Genomic DNA, 27,972 nt, shown 5'->3' with positions numbered 1-27,972 from the left:
GAGAACTGCTTACACATTGCATAATTTTACAACTTTTCCCATGTTTTCGAAAAACATCACCTGTAAGGTTTCCAGAGAGCAGCTCTTTGTCAACAGGGGAAATGGGAACCTGCACTTTGACATTCCTTGGCAGTGGTCTAGGTGAGAACCTTTAATTTTGCACTCAGGAAATCAGATGCCTGTCTTAGCTTGTCTCTCAAAACGGTCTATCAGATCATTTGGTATTCTGTCTCATTTCCCGAAACTAATGACCCTGAAGGCCAGAGTGGCAGTTGTATAAACTTCCTTCACAAACTGGACAAGCACCCTCTCTTCCTTGTCATTTGGGAAGAGTTTTGTGGGCAGGATTATAGGATTAGCACCTGTCCCTCTTTAAGCATGACAGTATTAATTTGGAAGCCGTGTTTCGCAAAAAAAAAAACATGAAAAATTGCAAAAGACTTTAGGACAAAAATATTTCCTAAATTTTCACTAATAGTTGCATAAAAAACATACTTTGCATCTGAAGCACCTTATATGAAACAGCATAAACAACTCAAGGTCTACAAAAGTAAGACTATTTTTGGCAAAAAATTGAAGTCAGTCCTTTGTACTACTTATAAGAGTCACATTTTGGGCATTAAGGTGGTAAGTAAATGCAGGATCTAATCTGTGCCCTTCTGTGGATCCATCCACACTACATCCAGATTAACTGGACTCTTGAACCTTATTAAACTAATATAGTCTCTTAGTAGCAGGCAGTTGAGTGCCTGGTTCTTTAAAGGCTGTAACAAAGGCCAAGTGCTCTTGAAACAAGATGAGCAGCTGTAGGTTTAGGAATATTTCAGTTTAGTAAATCAAAGTATCTTTTTTATGCCTCTGATGCCTCCTTTGCTGCTCATTTGAAGTGGCATATCATTTTAACAAGAGTCTGTCCAAATGAGGGTTCTCTGTGGTAAAAGTTGAAAATAGTGTTTTATGTCTGTATCATATCCTAAAGGAAAAGATATCTGTGAAGAAAAATCTAAATCTTCCCCCTCACTGTCAGAAGAGGCAATCTCAACCTTTTCAGTAGACTGCTCTTCATTTTGCCAGAGGGGACTCCAGGCACATAAGGGTCTGTATGTGACTGCAGGGCTTTGTAAGGCTTTCAGGAACCCTTGAAACAAAGTGGTCCATTATTTTGGGATAGCCTGGGGCTGGGAGAAAGGTAAGGACCCACATGGCACCTGGAACCCAAATATTTGTAGGCAGTCAAGGACTGGTGACTTAAGTTTCATCTTTTGTGTCTTTTTAGTAGGGATGTCAATCTCAGAAGTGTAGGCATCTGGATGAAGTTACCAGAATCCAACACTGCTTGCTGCACACAATTGTGCGTGTATAAAATGAATACACATGCAAACCTGCATGCCATTATTACATGCCTCAACTGATATGTTCCCAACTATTTATGTATGTTCCCTTCTTTGTCACAAATAGTAACATATTTCATAAAATGAGACATGTAAGATGAAAAAAAAACAGACGTAAAACTATTTTTTCTTTTTTAGCCGGCAATACGGATAAGATCTTGACCCTTAACACTGTCTGACTGGGACCTTTCTTTTCAGTTTGCATGAAGTCCCCATGAGACAAAAATATCCATCACAGGCAGATGACCATAAACATGGAACATAGTACAATTCTGACAATGAGGTACTAAACTGAAGATCCGAATGCACATGTCCTGCTTATTTACCATGCAAGCACTAATTAGACCACTTCCACTGGCATCAGGATTAAGCACTGTTCAATGCTCATAGTACAAGCCAAAGTCCCACATCAGAACTGCTTCAAAGTATTTCAGATTAAAAAATAAATTTACAGGGTTTATTTACTCTTCCATAGCCAGTGTTAAGAAATATCACTTTTAAACAGTTGGTTTCAGTCAATTACACTTAAGAATTCATGAACTTATTTGAAGAAGTATCCTTTTTTATGCAGTGGTTAATATTTACCTTTTTATAGACCAGTGAAAGCATTCTTGTAAAGTTTTCAGTGCACTATGTCCACTCCTCTCAGGGACGTCCCTGAGTTTGGCTTAAAATTTATCTCTGTGCCTGGACCATCCTTAAAATGGCAATTTTGAAAGAAACAGTGGTGGATAACACTTCACAAATAATGAGCATAATCAGAGTTACAGACTTTAACTTCAGAAAATGCATGTTGATTTGCAATCCTTTAATCTAACAGCCTCTCAAGTTAATAAGCGTTCTTGACTACTTCTGTATTTCTCCCTGATTTTAAGCAGTTGAAAGCTATAGCTGTGACTACAGTATGGCAAGTAAAGTTGTAAGACAAAATGGTGAATCATATCAAATACTATCTCAAAAAAAATTTCCTTTGTATCCCAACATTCTGCACTTACCAGGCCTATCAGTTAACATTCAACTCCAAAGCAATAGGAACATTTAATTTACCATCAGAAGCAAATCAAAACTGGAGTACCAACTGAAAACACAGTGCCAAGTTTTTGTAGTACCTCCTGCTGAATCAATGTTTTGCTTGCCATTCAATGAACTTCAGTTTCAAACAAGTTTTTGCTGCCATCATAGACAGATTTTAACTTGCTGTGGTTCCTGCACCTAAAATTTCTTATTTAAATGCTACCAGTTCAGTCCTGTTTCTCTTTCTCTCTCATTTTTAACATTTTTATTTTGTTTAAATATCACCAGCCCAGTCTAATACTGGGTAATTATTCCATGATTTCACCATTTGACTACTTGGTTTTATCTAGCTATATTACAACTCAACAGGAATCTACACATTTTTAAAATTACTTCCCACAAAAGACACACAGCTTGCTTTTAACTATTAAAGTAAATAAAGGCACCTAAAAAAAGCAAATGGTTTAAAGCCCTAGATGTGTCTGAAGAGCCTTACAACATATCCACTGGTCAATCATCAGACCAAGAGTGTACAAAGTAGTCTTTATCTGCATCCTGTTGACAGATGTGCACCGCCCCCCAAATCTTATTCTTATGCCATCCCCTAACAGTAAACTATATGTACGTTTACTGCTATAATACTTACTCCATCATGGATGGTGGAATGGTGCAGCAGTCTTGAATTGCAGTCAGTGGTGATGTCAGATGGGCAGTATACGATGCCTCCACTACCTGTTTGTTTCTTGTCACGACATCCAAGTACCGATTAAACTTTTCTCTAATCTTCTTTGCTAGCTGAAATAAGAACACAGACAAGTCAAACACCTAATGCAACTGCATAAACATTATAAAGAAACCTTAGCACAATACATTGAGTCACATATTCCCCAACTTATAGCTACATACTACAAGTCTGGCGTACAAAAGTACAAATTTAGTTTTATGTAATATGCCACACTATGTAATCTGTTCTAGACCACGGCATACATAATTAAAATGCAAATTCTACATTCTAGACTTAAAAGAAAAGAAAATTAAACATTTTTTAGTATAATTTTACACACAAAAAATGAAAAATAAAATCACTCATTTTCTATATGCAAAGAGGTCACAATGAAAGAACATTTGTTCTGATTAGTCTAAACATCACTGCATCCTTTTTATCTCTTATCCCTGGCCTGGCATTTTCCTGTGCATTATGAGGTATGAACTCATAAGCAAACAAAAGTTAATGCATACACTGACTCATGACTTATTCACCTGCCAGAAACCTTAAAACATCCGGTGGGGTATGTACATATAACCCATAAAGATGCTGTGCAAAAGGATTTCATTACAGCAGCACCTAGGGTTTGAAAACTGTTTCCTTCTGATAAAAGGGGAGCGGTCTTCTAATCTGTTCTTACAGCTAGGTTTGTTTAAGCTACATGCCAGAGAAAAACAAATGCAAATATCCTAGACTTTAGTATGTCACATAACACTCAGTAATGTTATATACTGTACAACTCAATCATCTGAGACGTAGCCTTGAAACTCTGAGATCTTGCTAATTTTCATAGCATTTAATATTAACCTATGCAAAAGAAATAAATTTACAGTCAACAAATGCACAACTGCAGATGAAGAACTTATAGACACCCTGATCACTTCACTGTCCACTCCCTAGCTTGGTATGTATAGAAAATTCCCTAATAAATTATATTAAACAATACAGTATAAAAACAGTATATGCTTTCCTTCAGTTTGCTAATACCTGAATGCTGAGGTGAGGGCAGGGCTGTGTCTTTCACTAAAACTAAAAAAAAAAATTTCTGGGTGCACTGTGATGACCACTGAAGTATGGAGGTTTTGTGTTACCTGAAGGAGCAGCAACACTAGACTATCAGTACACCAAAGAAGGTTTGTTTACCTGAAACCCACTGGAACATTTTTAATAACTGTTTGGAATTATTTGTACATTTTGTGAAGTTAGCATTGTTTGTTGGTATATTGTCTCACTGCTTCATCACATTCAACTCATGTGCACTATTATGGTCCTTGTGTGTTTGTACACGTGTGTGTATACATTACATATATGTACATACACATATATACATACACACACATTTTATATATATATATATATATCTTTATATATATGAATATATATATATATATATATATGAATATATATATATATATATATATATACATCTCTCGCTCATATATATATATATATATATATATATATATATATATACACACACATATATATGTGCACATATTTACATATATATATATATATATATATATATATATATATACATAAATATATATATATATACACACATACATATATACAGATACACTTTATAATCTCGAAATACTGAAACATTGAATTTTAGTATCTGGAGAACATGACAGAAAATCCACAAAACACCTGCTGTCACACTAACTTTTATATACACACACATATATATATATATATATATATATATATATATATATATATATATATACACATATATATATATATATATATATATATATATATATATATATATATACATACATACATATATATACATATATATATATATATATATATATATATATATATATATATATATATATATATATACACATATATATATATATATATATATATATATATACACACACACACATATATATAGAGAGAGAGAGTAGCATATAGAGAGAGAGAGAGAGACAGCATATATATATATATACATATAGTATAAGAGCATACAGAAAGAGAGAGAGAGCATATATGGTGAGAGAGAGAGAGAGAAAGAGTGAGAAAATATATATGCAGAGAAAGAGGAGTGAAAGAGGAAAGAGAGAGAGAGAGAGAGAGTATATGAGAGAAAGAGAGAGAGAGAAAGAGAGGAGAGAGAGAAAGAGGCAGGAAAGACATATATAGGCAGGAATAAGATGGAATGATAATATAATGCAGACATGGAGAAGCCAGTGGAATATAACATATAGACATATAATGGAATAAATAATGGATGAAATATATATAATATGGATGGAATAAATAACATTAAACCTTTTACATACACAACTATCCACAACCCTAACTGAAACTCCCTAACCCTAAGGTCCGGCTACTATCACATTAATTAACCTAACCTCATTTCTAACCTCTAACTCACTTAACTCATTTCTAACCCAAAATAATTCACTACTGTAGAATTTCACCTAACTCCACATTCTAACTCCTAACTCAATTTAACCCCCTAACCCAAAACATTCACTACTGCAATTCCTTACCTAACTCCTCGCACTCCTTAACCCTAACCTGCCACTTAACTCCACCCCTACCCCTACAGACCAACAACATCTATCAATTCCTACCTTACTCAAGACCCTAATGTCCTGTCACTCACCAAAAAGATACTCACACATCCTTCCTCGTGTGTTCTCCACAATGGGTGTTTTCATCCCACGACCACCGGGTGATTCCACTGTCTGTCTTCCCCATCTGTCTATCGCTTGTAACCTAGACCCATACATATACATATATATATACATACATATACACACACATATATATATATATATATACACACATACATACACATATATATATATATACATACACATATACATACATACATACATACAATACACATATATCCATCACATATACACACACACATACATACACATACACACACACACATGCATACACACACAACATAACACATACATATATACATATACACACACACACATACACACACATATACATACACACACATACACACACATACACATATACATACATACACAGAGACACACACACAGACAAGACAGACACACACACAGAGACACACAGGCAGACACACAGCAGAGACACACAGGCACACAGCAGGCAGAGAGGCACACAGAGAGACACAGCAGACAGAGACACACAGAGACAGGCAGACAGAGAGAGACAGGAAAAGAGACACATACAGGCAGAGAGAGACAGACACAGAGACAGAGACAGCACACAGAGGCACATACAGAGACAGACAGGCACACAGAGACACAGAGAGAGACAGACACAGGCAGAGACACACACAGGTGAGAGGCAGAGAGAGAGAAAGAGAGAGACATATATATACACAGAGATATACACAGAGAGACAGAGAGAGACACATATACACATATATACACAGAAAGAAAAGAGAGTACACATATATATATACAGGAAAAGATACAGGAAAGAGAGTATACAGAGAGAGAGAGAGACATACAGGAAAACGCAGACATGCACACACATATAAATATACAGAGAGCATGGAACATGGAATAGTAGACACACAGACACAAAAATATAAAAAAAAGAAGGAAAAATATGAAAGGGATGAGAAATAGATACACACACACACAGGGTCATAGAAAGAAATGACAAGGAGAGAGGGACACATGAAGAGGATATAAAGAAAGAAATGGAATGGACAGATGGACAGGAAAGAGAGAGGAAAGTAGTGGATGGAGTAGGAATAAGGAGGTATAATATAGAGACAGATTAAATAATGGAAAGGAAGGAAACAGGAAGAGAAGGAAATGGAGGGATATGGATAGCATGGATGAAAGCATGGAGGAAAGGAAAATAATGAAGGAAATAAGGACAAATGAAGGAAGGTGGAGGAAGATGGAGGAATGAAATGAAAAGGGACAGAAAGGAGAGACAGGAAGGAAAGGAATGGACACGAGACAGGAGGACATTTAGTAGGGAATGTGAGGAATGAAGGAGGTATAGTGAAGGGGGAATATGAATATATAGATGAATGAATGGAGATGGAATAGGAATGGAAATGGAAATGAAGGAAGAAGGAAGGAAGAGAAGAGGAAAAGTGGGATGGATAATGGAATGGAATGGACAAGGAAATAGGGGAAAGACAGAAAGATGGGGAGTGGAAATGGTGAAGGAATATGGATGGTGGATGGTGTATAATGAAGTTAACAAACTTTTTACAATAAGAGGAGAAAGCTTATTACATGATAGTAATAAAATCTATAAAAGGGAAGTCACCCCTGATCATTATTACATATTAGTAAAAAAAATACGAGCATCATAAAATCAACTAAGGCCAATTTCTTGAGGAGAGAAAATTGCCATGGATTCAAAGGACAATCATAAGGCCTTTTTCAGTTATGTTAGAACCTGGGTGGAAACTCCCCAGATATGCTCTGTAATTAGTCCAAAATGATACAAAATCACTGGAACCCACAGACATTGCTAACATACTGGCAGACAGGTTCAGTGCAACTTCACCCTCTCCCCCTAAAGGAGAGATAACTATCCCAGTCGAGTGTAGCCTCCCAGACATCTCAAATGCAAGCAGGTGAAAGCTGCTCTCTCTAAAGCTAAAACACAGCATCAATGGACCGATGGTGTCCCCGGCTGTGTGCTAATGAAGCTAAATGGAGGAATTAAACCCCGCAATATAAGGCAGCTGTTTAATCTCAGCCTTACCACAGGATAATGCGCTCAAGCGAGCATGCATAGCAACTGTGGTCCCACTCCACAAAGCGGGTGCCTCTACGGACCCCTCGGTAGGTCACCGCCCCCATAAGCTTAACAAGTCTAGTCTGCAAAAGCATGGAGAGGATCATAATGGAGCTCATAAACAAAGATATAGGGACTTGCAGACATTGACCCGACCCAGCTTTGGCTTTGTCAAGGGAAGATCATGCCTTTGAACTCTGGTCTGGACTTCTTCAACGAAGTCACCAAGGCCATTGATGAGGGAAAGGCAGTCCATACAGCCTACCTTGACCTTTGCAAAAGCCACACAATACCCCACTCGGCATTGTAGAAAACTTACCAGTTTAAATGTAAACCCATATGTCACAAGATGGGTTGCAAACTGGCTTAAGGACAGAACCCACAGGGTTAGAGTTGCTGGCGCCTGTGTCAGACTCCAAGCCGGTCACAAGTGGTGTCCCACAGGCTCGGGTCCTGGGTCTCTATTGTTTGGCATCTACTTCAGAAGTACAGGCCAACATGGGAGGACTTTGGCTGACAAAGTTTGCAGACGACTCGCAAACTGGGCCCATAGTGGAAAGTGCATCGACACGGATATCCTTCAGAAGGGACTCACGAAACAGATAGCTGGTGCCAGAGCCATGGCCTGAAGTTAAACGCCAAAAATGTATAGTCAGCATTCTTCGAAAAACAAGGTAACCCTAAGCTACCATATAGGTGGCAATCCACTAAGCACAGAAGAGGTTATCAGGGGACCTGGGGACCCAGGTTGACAGTGGCCTTTCTTTGACACTCACTGCTAAAGTGGTTAGAAAGACCTTCTACATTGCCCACCTGATCATGAAGGGATTCACATCCAGATCTAGTGAGGTCATTGTTCCCTGTACTCTTCACTTATCAGACCAATGATCGAAAGCACAATGCCCCATTCGGATGTATCTCACCCGGACATCTGCAGCAATTGGAGAGACCCCAAAAGTTCCTCACCAAAAGGATAAAGGGGACCAAAATCTGTCATATGCTGCCAGATTGAAGAAACTCCAGCTCTATTCAGTCGCGATACCGCCTGCTCAGAGGTGACATGTGCCTGACATACAAGGCCATGTCCAACCCGGAATTAATGGACATGCTCCACCTCAAAAATCCAAATCCACCAAAACCACTAGAGCAAGCGACTTAAACCTTAGCACGGATATAAATAGGACGCGGCTGGAGGGATAGATTTATCACTCAGAGACTCCTATGCTGTGGAATAAAATCCCGGTCCATGTGAGGCAGAGCACCTCGCTGACTCCTGTTCAAGAGAAATCTAGACCTGTGGATGGGAGATCGTGAGGTTTACCCCTGAATCATCTCTGTGTCACTGCTGGACAGAGGCACAACAAACCAATGGGCACAGTATTTTTTCATATAGGGGTGCATGAAGCCATAAAATTTAATAGGCTTTATAAACGCCTTAGGGCAGATAGCCCAGACAAACCCATGAACCCATACACACATACATATATACACACACATACACACACACACACACACACACACACACATATACACACACACACATACACACACACACACATATACATATACACACACACACACACACATATATACATATATATGAGCACACATATGCAGAGAGAGACATGAGAGAGGATACACACATACAAGAGAGAGAGAGGAGAGAGACACAGAGAGGAGAGAAGAGAGAGGAGAGACAGAGAGAGAGAGAGAGAGAAAGAGAGAGAGGAGAGAGAGAGGACATATAGAGAGAGAGAGAGAGAGACATATATATGAGAGAGAGAGAGAGAGAGAAAGATAGAGAGAGAGAGAGAGAGAAAGGAGATATAAGAGAGAGAGGGAGAGAGAGAGAGAGAGAGATGCAGCCAGGGAGAGAGAGAGAGAGAGAGATATATAGAAAGAGAGAGAGAGAGGAAAGAGAGAGAGAGAGAGAGAGAGAGAGAGAAAGAGAGAGAGAGAGTATATATATATATATATATATATAAAGAGGAGGAGGAAGGAGAGAGAAAGAAGAGTATATATATATATATAGAAAGAGAGAGAGAGAGGGAAATAGAGAGGGAAAGAGAGAGAAAAGGAGAGAGAGGAAAGAGAGAGAGGCAGGAGGAGGAGAGAGAGAGGAAAGAGAGAGAGAGAGAGAGAGAGTGAGAGACAGAGAGAAGAAGAGAGAGAGAGAGAGAGGGAAAGACAGAGAGAGAGAGGAAAGAGAGAGAGAGAGAGAGAGAGAGAGAGACCACCACCACCACCACACACCAGATAGTATATAGAGAGAGAGAGAGAGAGAGATATAAGAGAGAGAGGAAAGAGAGAGAGAGAGAGATGCTGCAAGAGAGAGAGAGAGAGAGAGAGAAAGAGGAAAAAGAGGCAGAGAGTGACAGAGAGAGAGAGAGAGAGAGAGAGAGAGAGAGAGAGGAAAGAGAGAGAGAGAGAGAGAGAGAGAGAGAGAGCTGGAGGAAAAGAGGAGAGGAGAGAGAGAGAGAGAGAGGAAAGAGAGAGAGAGGATGAGAGAGACAGGGAGAGAGAGGATGAGAGAGACAGGGAGAGAGAGGATGAGAGAGACAGGGAGAGAGAGGATGAGAGAGACAGGGAGAGAGAGGATGAGAGAGAGGATGAGAGAGGATGAGAGAGGGAGAGAGAGGAGAGAGAGAGGAGGAGAGAGAGAGAGAGAGAGAGATATATGAGAGAGAGAGAGAGAGAGAAGAGAGAGAGAGGAGGAGAGAGAGAGAGAGAGAGAGAGAGGAGAGAGAGAGAGAGAGAGAGAGAGGAGAGAGAGATAAAATTTTCTGATACCTTGTATGTAACATGGTTTTGGAATTATTAATGCAAATATGAACAGGCAATATTTGACGCCTAGAGGCGCAGTAGGAGGTAACTGCAGAAACACCTGGAGACGTCACTCGGCTGTAATGAGTCATAAGGCATACAGTACAAGTACACCAGGCCATATTTCTAGTACTTACATGGTATCTCAGAACACAGATCATTAAGTCATGTCCCTGAAGTTTCAGTAAAAAGTACATTTGCACCTCCAGCATCAGCACTATATCCAACACAGCCTACTAGACTTCATTTTGTTTTAAACAGCAATCTGAGAGCAACATCTACTGGGATGCTGGTTCTCTGCATAGTGAAGCCCATTTCTTCTCTCTAAGACTGTACTGCTGACAATGATTACATGACCAATTATAGTGCACAAGCAGGACAAGCATGGCAGCCATCCAATCACTGTTTTGCCACACGAGTTTAACTTCCACAGTGGAAGATGGATGTTTAACACAATTCTTCATTGCACTATTTCTTCAACTGGGCTCAGTTCAACTGGGTAAGCACACTATTATACTGAGCAGGTAGTTGCGCTATCCAACACTGTCCCATTTTCAACCATGACCTAGCACTTGAGCAACACAGACCTCTCTCCACTATGAGTGAAGAGCTGTTAGTCAGCTTGCAATGGACAACTCACCAAGAAGAAATAATACTGTTATGAAAGATAAAAAGCTAATGGACATTTCAGAGATTATGCCAAAACTTTCAATGATAACAGACTGAAACTAACTAAAACACCTTTTTAAAGTTCTGGAAATCTTTTGAAATTTAATGCACACGGAAATCAAAAAACATTGTGCAATTCACTTCAAAATAATGGCTATCATTACAGTGATATTATATGTGCTATAAGGCTTGCTTCAGTGCGTTAAGGGACCACTTTTATCCCTTATAAAGACATATTAGTATACATGTTTCCATTACCTTGTGCAACAGCAGCTGTATGAACAATGTTTTGTGATTTAGAATTTTATGTAATTTTTGTCCTCATTCCTGCCAACTATACTGACTCGCCAACTTCACGCAGTCCATTTGCTACCTTACCTGAAAATTTCAACCAGAATCAGAGCTAGAGCTGTCCTTAGCGTGTCATTATTCAGGCAATCCTGAGGGTGCATTATGTGTTTGCTGGCAATGTCCTAAACCTGCCTATGGGTGAGGGGACATGACCCACGTCACCAGAGAGGTGTACAATTTCTTACCCCATATGACTGCCATATTCTGCACATCTGCACAGAAGCATTACTATCAGGCAGTAGCTTTGTGAATCTATCATCTGACCTGTGGTCTCACAACAGCATCACTGCCCCTCCTCCGAGGGACTGTGGCAGCATGTGGACGGTCCTTCTTCACCCTCCCATCCACACCTGCCAGTTCCATTGGGCACACACCCCATTTACTGAACTCAGGTCACTACAGCTGTACTCGGTGCTTTATCCCTCCACACTAAGAGAGCTACTGCTGGTGATTTTGTCTTTGCAATGTTGGTTATTGTTGGTTATTTTGCACCATATGAAGTAGATAGAAGCACACTGACACGAAGTGATGCACTGAAAGTGTTAATGGTCATGGCTCTACATGCATTCTTCACCTATTCATCACAGATTGTACTCTTCCTTATGCTACAAAAGGCAGCATTAGTCAATATAAAATAATTCAGTTAATCAGAATGGGTGAATAACAGCATGGAATCCCCAATAGGTTTTGTGTGTGTGTGTGTGTGTGTGTGTGTGCGTGTGTGTGTGTGTGTAAGAGAGAGAGAGAGAGACTGGTGGGAACAGGAACCACGAGTTCAACCAGATTTCATTTCCACCTCTCCTGTCTACTGGGTTGCAGATTCTCTGCAAAGTGAAGCCCATTTCTTCTCTCTAAGACTGCACTGCTGACAATGATTACTTGACTAATTAAAGTGGTGAAGAAGCGAAAGCAGGGCAAACATCCTATCACTGTTTTGCCACATGAGCTTGACCTCCACAGTGGATGATGGATGTTTAAGACAGTTCTTCATTACACGATTTCTTCATCTGGGTTGAGTCTAGCTTGGTAGGTGTGCTATTTTACTTTGAGTAGGTTTGCACAGGTAAGTGGACAAGCATACAAGAAAAATGTAAGCAAAATACAGTACATACAGACTGCAACATACATAGAGCACTGCAAAAAGGCAATATATCAACTATTTATGGTGCATGCATTGAGAGGAAAACAAACATGGCCAGAAAAAATATATTTGAAGCCTCATTTCTGAACATTTAATAGCAGATTAATCGATGGTAGAAATGACCAAAGAGATACACAATAGAGTAATGTCACACACAAAGTTAGCATAAATGCTTGCTCTTAATATAAAACACATGGACCACTCGGCATGCAATAAGCTTATGCTAAAACCCTGCAGTGTTTGATGTTTGCAATGGGACTTTGATAACTAATACTGTCCAAGGACTGCAAAAACATAAGTGTGTACTAGGCTAATGGCCCTGGAGCCTTTACAAGACTAGCCCATAGGATTACCCTGGCATCATGTCACCCGACCTTATTTCCCAGTGCCCCTGTTGAGTAGAGCCACTGGAGTGGTCCCCAGGGTGAATTTTCTACTTCCCAACCACTCATCAAGATTTCTCTTGAAGAGGGCCAGTGAGGTGCTCTGCTCGATATGTATGGGAAGTCTATTCCATAGCATGGGTAGTCTCTGGGTTATGAGCTTGTCCCTCCAGCATGTTCTGTTGATTGTAGTAATGAGGTTGAGGTCTCTGGAGCTTGTGGTGCAGAGAGACTGGGATTTCTTTAGATGTAGCATTTCTAACAGAGCTGGGTCAGACATGGCTCTGTAAGTCAAGCAGGGATCACCTCTAAGTAGGCGATATGAGACAGAGAATAGTTGGAAGTTTTTGAGTCTGTCCATGTAGGACAAGTGCTTAAGGCCTAAGATCCTCTTTGTGAGGTACTTTTGTGGCCTCTCCAGTTGTTGCAGGTGTCTAGTGAGGTACATGCCAAATGGGGCATTGTACACAATGATTAGCCTAACGAGGGAAGAGTAGAGGGAGACAATGACCTCTTTCTTCCTGGATGCAAAACCCTTAGTAATGAGATGTGCCACATAGAAGGACTTTCTGACCACAGTGGCAATGTGGTGGTCAAAAGAGAGGTTGCTGTCAACCTGTGTTCCCAGATCTCTTATAACACCTTCTGTGTTCAGTGTTCTACCACCGATGTGATAATTCAAGGGAACCGGGTTTTCCCAAGGGGAATGACAACACATTTTTTGGTATTGAGCTTAAGGCCATGTTTCTGACACCAGTCGTCGGTGTCAGTGAGGCCTTTCTGTAGGATGTCAACATCACTTGGGGAAGTAATAATAGCTCCCAACTTGCAATTGTCTGTGAACTTTGTCAGCCAGAGTCCCTTTGTGTTGGCCTGGACTTCAGAGAAGTAGATACCAAACGGGAGAGGACCCAGGACCGAACCCTGTGGGATTCCACTCGTGACTGGTTTGCTGTCTGAACTGGAGTCAGCTACTTTCACACTGTGGGTTCTATCTGTGAGCCAGTTTGCAACCCACCTAGTGATATAGGGGTTGATGCCTAGCTCAGTGAGTTTTTCTATGATTCTTGAGTGGGGAATGGTATCAAAGGCCTTGGCCAGATCAAGGTATGCTGTATGAACCATCTTGCCTTCATCCACAGCTCTGGTGACTGACTCAAAGAAGTCAACCAAGTTGAGCAGGCATGATCTATCCTTCACAAAACCAAACTGAGTAGGATCCAGATTTTGGAGATTCCCTATATCCATGTTTATTAGGTCCATGATTATGCGCTCCACAGCTTTGCACATCAGACTCATCAGGCTAATGGGGCAATAGTTCCCAAGGTCTGCAGTCACTCCTCCTTTGTAGAGAGGGATGACTGTAGCAGTGTGCCATTTGGTAGGGACAAAGCCTGAGGTGAGGCTGTGATTGAACAGGGCACACAGGTGAGGTGCCAGTTCACTCTGTAGTTCATGTAGAACACAGCTAGGGATATTGTCAGGTTCCATAGAAGTTGTATTCTTGGCCTTGGACAGTGCTGTTTGAACCTGTGCAGCAGTAATACCGGGTGCCTGGCAAACTGCTGACATTGTGATTGGTCCTTTGGAGGGGGCAGAGAGGGGTAAAGTTGGGACTGAATCTGTTGGCCAATACAGTGGCAATATCTGTTGGCTCGGTATAGGAGGTACCATTGTGCAGTAGCTCACAGCAAATCTGGGTATTGCAGTGGAGATTCTTTACATAACTATAGAAGGACTTGTGGTTGTCTTTACTATCTGCTGCAATTCTGTTTTCATAGCTAGCTTAAGAGGATTTGATGAGCGATCTCAACTTTTTGTTGAGGCTGATAATAGAGTTTTTCCAGTCTTGGGACTTTACCTTATTCCCCATCAGTTTCCTCCTTATGTTGTAGAGTTTGTTTATGGCAGGGGACCACCAGATTGGCTTCCTTTTTTTGGAGGACAGTCTCTTGGTTCTATTGGGTATGGCGAGATCCATGCATTTGTGTACATGTTCATACAGTGCACTGGTGTATGATTCGGCAGTCATGCAACTATTCTCCATTTAAATGGGTGCCGTGAAGTTAGCCACGTCTGTTTTTAAGAGCCAAAAGTTTGTTTTGGAGAAGTTTTTTATGGTGGTTACCTTTGCGAGGGGTGGGGGGTGGGAGGGATGTGGATTTCCAAGGTGATTAGTTTGCAGTTGGATCTAACCAGGAAGGAGTTGACTATTGGTGTAGAGCAATGGTCGCCCATGTTAGTAATGACCGGGTCAAGGATGTTGCTACCTCTAGTGGGGGTAAGAACAAGCTGGTCCAGGGCATTGGAATTAATAAATTCCAGAAAACGTTGGGCAAATGTATTGGTACATGAGTAGTTTTCCCAGTTAATGGAGGGGTAGTTGAAGTCACCCAGTATGAGAGTGTTAAGTTGGACCCTAATATTCTCCAGGATGCGTAGGAATGTGGAGTGTGAGTCTTGGGACATGGTTGGGGACCTATAGCAGGCTACGACCTGAATTGCTGTCTTACCCGATGTTGGCTGCAGTTTACCTTCAAAGGTTTGGCAGCAACATCTGCATTGCTGCTTCCATGAACCGCAAAATCTGAAAACCGAAGTGCCAAATTACAAAACCTCGCCCCGTTTTTGACCCATGGTGGCACTCGTTTCGGTGGTGGAGTGATCGGGAATGTCGAGATTCAATATTCTTACAACATTTAGGGACGTCAGTGTAACAGAATTCAGCTACACGGTTCACGTATATGGCCATTCGGATATGTGCCTTCACACAAATGAATGTATACCATTAGCTGCACCTGAAGTACCTCAGATGCATTATGTTGGGCTACCAGTCTAGAGGTGTGCGCATTCCTTTTGAATATGGAAACACTACTGCCTTTGGAACTTCAGTCCAAGTTCTGCGGCCAAAAGGTGTGGAATGAGTTATAGCCTGTTAGTGCAGGGGTGCTTTTTGCTGCCTTGAACCAGGTCTTTGTTACAGCACAAATGTCAATGTTCTCCATTTTAAGGAGTGCTTAGAGTGAGTGCATTTTGAGATTTAGACTTCCAGCATTTAACAGCATGACCCTCATATTGCACTTGTTTGTAGCTGTTACGGTGGTAACTTGGTCTTTGGAACACCGCCTAAAAAAGGCACTATAGGGGTGGCAAGAGCCTTGGCCAGTATCCAGAAGCCCAGGGGTGACAGATGCAGGCCATCTCTGACAAAACATCGAGGTCTGTCAATCATGTCATCCCAAGCAGACAGATACTGGATCCTCTTAGAATGACACCAGAAACTTAGCCAATTGTTGAAATCAATAATTTTCTGCTTGTACTGTGGTATCATTCTGGGTGATTGTAGGATGCTGCTCAGGGCTATGGTCATACCCTCCTGAGCTACATAATCCAAGAGGTCCTCCATGTCTCTTTTCATGTAGTCCACAGAGGTACATCTCAAGTCACTCACACCCACACGCATGATGACAGAGTCATATTTGTACCTGTTGTTGAGGGACCTGACTGCATGCATTAATGTGGCAGATCCTGGTGCCTGAGAGGCAGCTGACTGTTACTTTCTCTTTATTCAACCTAGTGAGTGGGACATTAGTGTGCCTCACTATCGTGTCACCTTTGACTAGTGTATTGGGCATGCTGTTTTGCCTTAGGGACTTTGGTTGAGTGGCACACTGTTTAGGAAAGTTATGTCTCATGATTAGTGTTGTGTTGTGGTCGAGTGCGTTTCTGCCTTGGAGGTTTCTGCTGTTTGGGTAGATTTTTATTGAGAGCCTCTGCAAAGTGGGTGTGTGGTTTGTGTTTTTATGTGAAGGCAGTGCTGGTGTGTGTTCTGGAGGGCTATGTGTTCAATGTGGTGTGGTGCAACTGTTGACTTCTCCTCTTGACCAGCTATTCTGGTCTTGACTGGCGAGCATGTGGCTTCCAATTTGGATATATAAGTGCATCTCTCTCGCAAGTCAGAGTGTTGGGAGGTAAGAGGAGTGGGTTGTCAGTGCACAAGAGGCAGTTGCTACACTGCTTCATGATGCCCAAGTAAAGCACAGGGAACTGACCTTTAGACATGTCTAACTTTTGTGTGCTACAATAATTGCTACAAGAAGTCTGGTAAAGTAATAAACTAGTAAAAGTGTAGGAGAGGAGAGAACTAGCAGATCTAAGGAAAAAATTAAAGAGCAGTCTTTGGCACTGCTCAGAATCTTACAAACAGTCCTGGATACAGCAAATCTGTATCTGAATTAGACTCATTACAGGAAAGGCGGGAAACAAGCGCAAATGCAGACTTTTAAACCAGAAAGTTGAGAGAGATGGAAAAACTGCCCTAACTGCCAATAATCTACACTTTCTGGGGCAGAATCCACTCTAATTGTGGTAGATATGCCACCTAGTGCTCATCACTCTCATTGATAAAGCTAGAAGGTTTCTCTCCAACACAGAAAGGCTTGAGGGGGGGGGCTCAGAAGCTTACATACAAGTCCTGGATACAGCAAATCTGTATCTGGACTAGACTAGTTACAGGAAAGGCAGTAAAAGTGCAAACATGGCTTTTAAACCAGAATGTTGAAAGAGATGGAAAAATGGCCCAAACGGCCAATACACTACAATTTCTGGACCAGAAACCACACCTCTTGTGGTAGATAGGCTACCTAGTCCTTACCACTCCCACTGACAAGCTAGAATGCTTCCCTCCAACACAGAAAGGCTTGGGAGGCCTAAGAAGCTTACAAACAGTCCTGGATACAGCAAATCTGTATCTGGACTAGACTAGTTACCAGGAAAGGTGGGAAACAAGCGCAGATGCAGGCTTTTAAACCAGAAACTTGAAAGAGATGGAAAGAACTGTCAAAATGGCCAACAAAAGTACAGTTTTGTACCTACCATAAATGTAGATGTTCGAGTGTATACCCTGCTGCAGTCATCACACTTGGGTTATCCTGTAGTCAGGCGGTCCCACAGTCGGCCTGAATTCCAAAGTCTTGGTCCGGTGTCAGTTGCTGTCGCTTCTTCCCTGACGTCAGTGCGCCAGGGGTATATTAGAGGCATCCAACGCCATTTTCTTCAGTTTTTCTTGCCCCAGATGTCAGGTGCCCCCCCAAAAGGTGGCCAGTAGATAGTACCAATAATAAAAGTTTAGCACAAACAGAACATTCCTCCAGCTATAAGCAAATACACCACAAAGGTTGTATCAGATTTTAAGGTATTGAAAGGTTTTAGTTAGATCAGAGGGGATGGAGGGAGGGCAACCCGGACTGCAGCAGGGTATACACTCGAACATCTACATTTATGGTAGGTACAAAACTGTACTATGTTCATAGTGTTACCCTGCTGCAGTCATCACACTTGGGTAGATTCATAAAGCTAAGGATGGGAGTACCCAAAGCTAAGGATGGGAGGTGGAGTCAAACAGGGTTAGAGAAGGCTAGAAGGCCCTGCAAAACTGCAGTGGCGAAGCCAGCTCTAGTCTTAGAGTAAAGTGGTAAGTGAAAGTGTTTGGTGAAGGTGTGTACTGAACTCCAAGTTGCAGCTTCCAGAATATCCTTGGTTGGCACCCCCCTGAGGAAGGCTGTAGATGTAGCTGCTGCCCTGGTAGAGTGGGGCCTTATGCTAGCAGGAACTGGTTTTCCATAATGGGTGTAGCAAAAACGTATGCAATGTCCTATCCATTTGGAAATGGTCTGTTTTGAGATAGCCTTTCCTTGTGATGCTGTAGCATAGGATACAAAAAGCTGGTCATTAGTTTTATCCAAGTAGTAACGTAGTTGCCTGTGAATGTCCAAGGAATGCAGGAGTCTTTTTCCTTTGTTCTGTGGATTTGGAAAAAAGGTGGGTAAATGGATGGTTTGATTTAGAGCCACACCTTTGGCATAAAGGAGGGGTTAGTTCGTAGAGAAACTCTGTCTTGATGAAAAATGAGGAAAGGCTCTACTGCCATTAGTGCCTGTAGCTCTCGAGACTCTTCTGGCTGAAGTAATTGCTAGCAGCAGGGCAGTCTTCCACGATATAAACTTTAAGTCAGCTGAGAAAGCTGGCTCAAAAGGTGGTAGCGTAAGTTTTTCCAGAACAAAATTGAGGTCCCAAGTTGGTGTTTGCACTCTCCTGGGAGGCCTAATGTTTTTGTCCCCTCTGAGATACTGCCTTAGAAGTGGATGTGAAAATAAGGGAGGATCCGTGTTGTAGTGAGCTGAAATAGCTGAGGTGTGGACTTTAATAGATGAAAAAAAAAAGCCCTTTGTGTAACATCTCAGTTAAATATTGCAGAATCTGAGGTATGTCCGGCTGAAGGGTATTTTGGCCTTTAGCTTGGTTCCAGACGCAAAATCTTTTCCATTTGTCTGAGTAGGCTTTCCTGGTGCTGGGCCTCCTGGCCTCCAGAATAACATCCATAACAGCATGTGAAAGAGGAGCTGGCTGGTTGCTTAGGTGATTTGCCATGCAGCCAAATTTAAGGTTTTGCGCTGGCTGTGTAGAATCTGACTGCCTTGCTGTGTGAGCAGATGAGGAATTTGTGGTAAAATCCATGGTGGGCCCTGGGCCATGTTCCTTAATAGTGGGTACCAGTGCTGGCGTGGCCAGTCTGGGGCAATGAGTATCATTCGGGGTCTCTCCATCCTGACTTTCAGCAGCACCTTTGTGAGAAGGGGCAATGGAGGAAAGGCAAATACTGTCAGCATTTTCCAACTGAATGAGAATGCGTCCACTTTCCAAGCTTGATGGTGAAATGTCCTTGTGCAAAATTTTGATAGCTGATAGTTTTGGGGGTTGGCAACAGGTCTATGTCTGGGCGCCCCCATTTTTGAGTTATCATTGCAAATACTTGTGGATCCAGTTTCCACTCGTGGGGATCCATGACGTTTCTGCTTAGGTCGTCTGCCAATGTGTTCTTTTTTCCTGGCAGGAATTGAGCTTGTAATTGAACTTGGTAAGCCAGTGCTGTGTTCCTCAAGGTCATTGCTTGCCTGCATAGAGGGTAGGAGTGTGTACCCCCTTGTTTGTTTATGTACCACATTACTGTGGTGTTGTCTGTCCTTATTATAAGCTGTCCTGGATGTAAGAGGTCCTTGAAGGCTGTCAGGGCATTCTGTACAGCTAGCATTTCTTTTTGATTGATGTGCAGATTCCTTTGATCTGCAGTCCATAAGCCCTGAACGCACCGTCCTGCCATGTGTGCCCCCCAGGCATAGTCCGATGCATCTCTTGTCATAGTTTGCCTGGCTAGGGGTAAGGTGAAAGGCTGACCCTTGTTGAGGTGACATGCCTGTGACCACTATAGAAACTCCTGTTGAAGGCAGGGAATGAGAGGTATCATTGTTTCCAAGCTGTGGCTGTGTTGAGTCCATATGCTTTTTAGGTACCATTGTAATTTCCTCATATGCAGTTTTGCAAATGGTATTAGTAGTATGCAAGACGCCATGAAGCCCAAGGCCTGCAGAATTTTTCTTGCAGGGAGTTGGGTCTTTGTTGCCATTGTTTTGAAGTATTGAGTTAGTTGTAGTTGTTTGTCTGGTGTCAGATAAGCCATCTGGGCCGTTGTATTCAAGCTGGCCCCCAGGAATGTCATATTTTGTGAGGGCACTAGTTTTGATTTCTTTTGGTTTACTGTGTACCCTAGGCAACTTAGAAGGTGTTTTACAAAAGCTAGATGTTGTAAGAGAATGCCCTTGCTTTCTGCTTGGATGAGGCAGTCGTCCAGGTATGCGTATATTTGAATTCCTCTTTGTCTGCAGTATGCAATTACTGGTGCCAGGCATTTTGTGAAGACCCTGGGTGCAGTAGATAAGCCAAAGGGCAGTGCAGAGAATTGGTAATGGGCTGAACCTGCAATGAAACGGAGGTATCTTCTGCAATTTTGTCTGATAGGGACATGCAGGTATGCCTCCTTGAGGTCCAACGTTACTAGCCAAGCTTTTTTGCCCAACATGGGAAGAAGCTGCTGTAGTGTTAGCATCTTGAATTTGGGTACTTGCAAGAAGGTGTTTAGAATTGAAAGATCCAGAATGGGTCTCCAAGCATTGTCCTTTCTGGAGACTAGAAAGAGCCTTGAGCAAAATCCTTGGCCTTGCTGCTGTGTAAGTACCAGTTGAATGGCTCTCATGTCCATGAAAGCTGTAATTTGTTTTTGCGCCTCTGCCCATTGATTTTGTGGCAGGTTTGGCATTCCTTTTATCCTTGGCAAGGTGTGGAAATGGAATCTGTATCCTTGTGAGATAATGTCTAGGACCCATTTCTCCTTTGTGACGATGTGCCAGTTGTCTGTAAAAAATTGCTAATTTTCCTCCCAAGGGAGCTGCCAAGAGAGTTTTGCTCGGCACTTTGAGGTTTAAGTCATTGTGTTTGCCTTCTAGTAGTTTGGGACCTGTCTTCTCCTCCCTTCTGTGTTGCAGTGCCCCATTGGCGAGGTTTGTAAGGGATTTGTGCTTGTCCTCTACCCCTTGGGCGCCTGTATTTATCCCTCTGTGGTCTGTCAGAAGCTGGAAAGGACCAATTTTTTGTTGGCCAATTTCTGCTGAAGCTTGGGGGTTGTACCTGTAAGAAATCTTTGACCGTCTGCATAGATTTTGCCTTATCCTCCATTTTCTTTAAAACCTCTTCTGCTTTAACCCCAAATAAGACATCCTGCTGTAAGGGTGCATCTAGTAACTTTGCTTTACCATGATCAGGCAGACTTTGTTCCTTTAACCAAGCATGCCTACGTATAACAGACCCAGTAACAGCTGCTCTACAGGAAGCTTCCAAGGAATCAAATCCACATTGTAAAGTATGTTTGCCCACCTTTTCAGCTGCCTGCAACAGATCCTGCATTTCCTTGAATTCAGACTGTTGAGGGTGCGTGGTCATCTTTTGTTTTATTTGAGACATTAGGAATTGCTGGTATTTAAGCATGTGAAATTGACAATTTAGTGCTCTCATAGCTAGAGTAGCTGAGGTGTAAACCTTCTTCCCCCACCTACCTAGTGCTCTGGGGTCCCTTTCAGAGGGTACAGGATTTTTAGCCATAGAAGCCTTAGCCCCTTTGGGACCCTGGGAGATTGTCTCTGGGTCAGCAACAGGGCTTTTGTAAAGGAATTTGTGTGAGTCAGGCACTCTATAATATCTATCTGGTTTGGCTGGAGCAGGAGGCAGAGAATCTGGATTTAGACTAGATTCTAAGTAAACATCATCCACAATGTCTAAAACTGGAGGGATAGCAAGTGGTCTATGCTGGAGGAGTAAAATAAACTCTCGGAGCCTTTTCTTTGAGTCAGAGTAGTCCTGACCTTCCCAGTGGAAATGTTCCCTCATGATATGTAAGGTTTACCCAAAGGAATAGTCTTCACGGGGAGAAGCTGAGGAAATGGAATCTTCAGCATCAGAATCTTCATAAGGGGGAAAGGAGTAATCCTGTTCCTCAGAGGAGCCTGAGGAAATAGACACTTGATCAGAGGAGGCATAATCCTCCTCTTGTCTAGGCCTTTGTCGGGGTTGGGAACCCCTGATTAAAGAAATCAAATCTTCAGCCATTTTAAGCATCTGTTTCTTAGGCATGGGGCTTTGAACTGGAGACTGATGTGCAGTATTTTTTGGTTTTAGAGGAGTCTTAAGCTTAGCATAAGATTTTATGGTGAGAGTAGTCGGTCTGAAGACACCTTCTGAAACCGAAGGTGTTTCCACAGCACCGGCTTCTCCTTCTGCAATGTCGTCGGTAGGGCCTAAAGAAAATGGCTGTGTCGGCCTAGAACTCTCTCCTTGAGAATCCAAAGCGGCCTGGTGTTCCAATTCTGCGGTCGCCAGGGGCTGCGTAGGTGCCTCACTGAAAACTGGAGAACCGGCGACCAGCCAGCCAAGGCCGTGGAGTCTGGCTTGGATCTAGGCTGCCTGTCTTTATCTTTGCGTTTTTTATGCACGCCGGTAGTCGGTTGCTCCGATGGCATAGTGTAATTAAATTTCCTACTGAAGTAGTGTCGTGCGAAATCAAAGCGTTGCTTTATAGTTCGCTTATTGAACCTAGCACAAAACCGACAACCAGTGACGTCGTGGTCTGGGCCTAGGCAAGGTATACAATAAGAATTAAAGTCCTTATGAGGTATTTGCTTCCCACAATAAATGCAATTGTTAACTTTTTCTGACATCGGACTGAAGCAAGAAAAGGTTCCCCAACGGGGTACTTAGCTTTGAAGACTTCGGACTGAAATTCGATTCGAAAATCTCAGGTGTCGGCTGACCGGCACTTGTGAACTGCTTTTGCTTCGGGCACCGTGCGGCAAGAAAGACTGAAGAAAATGGCATCGGATGCCTCTTATATACCCCTGGCACACTGACATCAGGGAAGAAGCGACAGCAACCGACACCGGACCAAGACTTTGGAATTCAGGCCGACTGCGGGACCGCCTGATGACAGGATAACCCAAGTGTGATTACTGCAGCAGAGTAACACGATGAACATCTACAATTTCTGGGCCAGAAACCACTCCTCTTGTGGTAGATAGGCTACCTAGTGCTTACCACTCCCACTGATCAGCTATAAGGCTTCCTTCCAACACAGAAAGTCTTGGAGGGCTTAGAAGCTTACAAACAGTCCCGGATACAGCAAATCTGTACCTGGACTAGATTAGTTACATGAAAGGTGGGAAACAAGAGCAAAAGCAGGCTTCTAAAACAAGAAAGTTGAAAGGAAAGGCAAGAAACAAGCTTAGAATTTTTTTTCAGAAAGCAGCTAAAACAGTACTAAAAACAATTGAAAGTGCAGTACAAGTTAGCACACTTGAGTGTGCAGTAGTATTAAGGCAAATACAGTTTAAATAAATGCAATTTATTCAAAATGTATTCTGAACAGACTTCAACTGTTTTATTCTGTTTTATTCAACTCTGAACAGTTAAAAAGTGCCAGAAAATATACTTACCAGCTGAGAATCAGTCAGAACATAAGAACCTAATGCCAGAAAGCAGCAAACTTCACGCCTTGCACCAAGACTTATTCCAAATTAGGATGTGTTGCATAATTCTTGTGGTGTGCAAGCTTGTCAGTGAGCAGCAAAGTTTCTGATGTTGTTCTATAAAGTCTATAATCCTCTAAAAAGAGAACAAGGGCCCACATTCAGTAATCTGATAATGAGAGTGCAGGCTAGAAGAGCAGACATCAATATGACTTGAGACTAGTTTGGTGCTGTACTAAGATCCTATTTCCTCTTTGGAGTGCACCAAAAATCACCATTATTTTGTCTAGTGCACACAGTCTTTTGGATTCACTGCTTTCAGAGTTACTGCTTACTGAGGGCAGCCCATACTCATTTGAGGAGCTAGGGGAACTTGTCAAATCTGCAGCACGCAGCAAAAACAGAGAAACTTTTTTATAACATGATGCCAGAAATGAAGAGATAACATAACAGCAAACTTGATCCAAAGACTTAACTATTTGAAAATTACTACAATTTCATTTACCTGAGTACGGTAACATCATTTCCCATGTAGGATCAAACTTTGTGTGCTTTGCGTCTGCCAAAAAACATGGCTGCTGTCACAACTCATTAAGCAATTCCTTTTCAGTGAAGTAGTTCTGCAGTCTAAGTCATTTTATAGCAATGACAGTACAGCTGTGCTGTCTTCACATAACTGTACGTGTTTAAACACAAGGACCAGTGCTGCTATCATTAACAATGCCTGGGAGCATGGCCACTCTTCTTTGCTACAGATACACTGCTAGATCCCTCACCACCACAGCTAGATATGAATCAGAGCTCTGGGTCTAATTTGCTATCCCAAACAGTAAACCCAGAGGTTAATGGCTGGTTGTCATCCAGTGGAGGGTTGTGGAACTGGGAATGGAAAAGGTTATAAAGGTGAACTGTCCATAATGGGCACATCCCATAAGGTATGTTTACATCACATGTTTACAGCACTAAGCTCTATTTCTAACTAGCTCTGTTTGAGGATGACATACTAATTCAAACAGCTAGTCATTTAGGACCTCAGATCAGACAAACATAATATACATAGAGTTAACTTGCACAGCATATGCTCACTGCATCAAAGCTCATACCATCTGGAAAAGAAATACAGCCACTTCTGCAGTCACATGCAGGATTTACAAGCAGAGGTGCTAGAGGAAGCTGCAGCTGTAATTTACTCCTTTATATGCAACCCATTGTGCCTATCAGTCTGTTTTCTTATCATGGTGATACACAAGGGGTTAAGGAAAGCAGTTAAAGGTTATATGATTTATCTGATACAAACAAAAGTTATGGAGAAGATAACAATTATGCTTTTAAGGCAATTTCCAATTAGCAACATGTTTGTTTACATTATTTTTACCTAAACCATTAATCTTTCTTTGAAGTGTAAAACAATGCAAAAGTTTAAATCTAAACTGAATTAAAAAGTATGCACTAACGTAAACATTATGAAAAGTTTCCTCAACTTTCAATTAACTTCTCATTAAAAAGAATATTTGAAAAGCTGACAAGAAACTTTAAACATTGTCTTTCTGTATTATAACATAAGACAAGAACGATAAAAAAAGTAAGACGTTGTTTGTTTTATGTTTGGCATTGCCAAGGCAGTCAGAATACCAAGTGACAAGACTTGCCTGCTTCCTGTAGCTCTAATGTGTTGACATATGAAAAGGACACATCCCATCAATTTAGAACTAAAAGGATGCATAGAACATTGTGTACAAAATACAACCAAGATGCAGTTCTTATATAACAACAATGTTCAAACTGAACTAATCGTTTAGACTAAGAAATGGCAGACAGGGACAGGATTGTTCTAAAGCTTCAGCCTTGAAGTCTGAGGTCTGAAACCTACTGTACAATCATTTAGTTTCTGTACACATTTAACATTTATAAATGTAACTGTTGTCAACTCTTTTCATATCAATGCTACAAATAAACTAGCACTGTTTTCTTGACATTACTGCAAACATCATGCAAGTTGATTTTTTTCTTCTATACTATTTCATAACTAGTACATTTATTTCTACATGTGCTCAAAGTAAATCATAGAAAGCTATCCACATGTTTTGCAAACATCCTTCTAATGTTTTTCAAATGCTGTCTGAAGTCCAGTAGCATCTTTCAGTGTCATGTATTTTATATAGTGCCTGTCTGCAACACCCTGGGCTTCAAATACCACACAAAGCATGACATTGGTGCAGTACGTTTATGACTGCTTGTTCTTACATGCACATTTTTATATCCCCAGCAAGATCTTTGACTAACCTGGCAAATGTGAGATGTTTATATTTGCATTCTCTTCTCTAACTGAATAACATAGGTTTATTAACAGTTTTATTAACAAAGTGTAATTGTGTTAAAGATGTGGAGGGGTTAACCCCACATGGCAAACATTGTTTTTCAAATGTTTACAATTACTTTCAGCTGCTCATTTTTTATGGAAGTGTATTTGTACCTTTTGAAGATACGTACAATTACAAGTAACCTAATGCTCCTTAGACCACACACACACACAAAAATTGAAAAAAAAAATCATAGGTAGGCCATTTTTCTTGAAGCAAGAACATAATAGATTAGCAGTCACTTTTGTTTTTTAGTACAACTCAGTCATTCATTAAGAAATCTGACATTTGCAAAGAAACCAAACCTTTCACAGCTTAATTTATGTCAAACATCTATACAGCTTAACTGAATGTTTTATCATCATTCAATATGTCTCACAGATTGGGGAAAACTCAGGCATAGAATTATGAGAACATTACCCAAGCCACAAATGCTCTCACAGGATAGCACAGAAATTGCAATGAGAGGCCTCCTGAGGGCTGTTGCTTACAAAAAGGCTTCACTGTTAAAATGAAACTACTTATAGTATTACATGTCTAATTGGTCTAGCAGAGTGATTTATTACTAACATGCAGGAGAAATCATGCAAGAAAAATGTCAGCTGCTATATAAGCTTCCCTATAAAAATACAAAATGAGTAATTTTGTATATTTTACTAGAATGGAAAAGGTTATTTCCAAAATCTATAACCTTGTCTCCGCAATTATCTGCAAAGGTGACACATGGGATTGTATCACTCAAAATGCTCACTGGATAACGTAACACAAAGTCATCAGAATCCTAACAGGGAATTTATGCTGCAGAGAAATGAGAGGCGAAAGAAGAGAGGACCCTCTCTTGCCATTTGCAATATCTACGACAAACAATGGCTGTCTTTGCTGATGGCCGTAGGGAGCTACCCAAAGGACTTTGGTCTAGTCCACTTTGATTTTCTACAGCATCTTGGTATCAAAGGTAGCAGGCCCCTTCCTAACCACATCAAAAGCACTCACAGCCCATGTGTTTTTTTTTTTTTTCATAAAAACCCAGAAAATAACTTCCAGGTCCAGCCATGGGAGATTGTGTTGTTTTGTGAATGAAGGAAAAACTGTGTGGCCCATCTTTAACTCATGGCTGCCAAGTATAGCCCTACTTAATTTGTTCACAACAATGTTCTTGGATGAGAAGATGTAAGAGGCCTGGAGATGCAATCCCATTTGTGAAGTTAGCTCTATACATCACTGCAAGTATGCACACATGCTGTTAAAAAATTGTTTGTTTGCTTATCAAATCTTAATGTTTTTTCCTTAACAATACTGAATGTTCTAAGGACTGAAACAAAGGCCTCCATTTAGTTCAGACTGATATGCTTGTATAGCACAGTTCTGTTCATGTTCTCTGGACTTTTCAGCTGCAATAAATGTGCCTCCAAGGCAAAGTCTGAGGC

At 41.3% G+C, this 27,972-nt stretch overlaps 1 protein-coding gene across 1 annotated transcript in view; it reads right to left on the bottom strand.

The window, feature by feature from the left end:
- The window catches only part of CACHD1 (cache domain containing 1), a 1,377,863-nt gene that overhangs the window by 753,965 nt on the left and 595,926 nt on the right, over nt 1-27,972 (bottom strand). The window contains exon 3 of the mRNA XM_044085560.1: nt 3,052-3,200. Coding sequence (XP_043941495.1) covers nt 3,052-3,200 — 149 coding nt within the window. The remainder of the gene's footprint in view (nt 1-3,051; nt 3,201-27,972) is intronic.

Source organism: Protopterus annectens, chromosome 10.part0, assembly GCF_019279795.1.
Source record: "Protopterus annectens isolate FY-2018-M chromosome 10.part0, PAN1.0, whole genome shotgun sequence".
Classification (NCBI taxonomy): domain Eukaryota; kingdom Metazoa; phylum Chordata; order Ceratodontiformes; family Protopteridae; genus Protopterus; species Protopterus annectens.
Note: the sequence above shows the minus strand (reverse complement) of the source record. Positions and strands in the feature narration are given on the sequence as shown.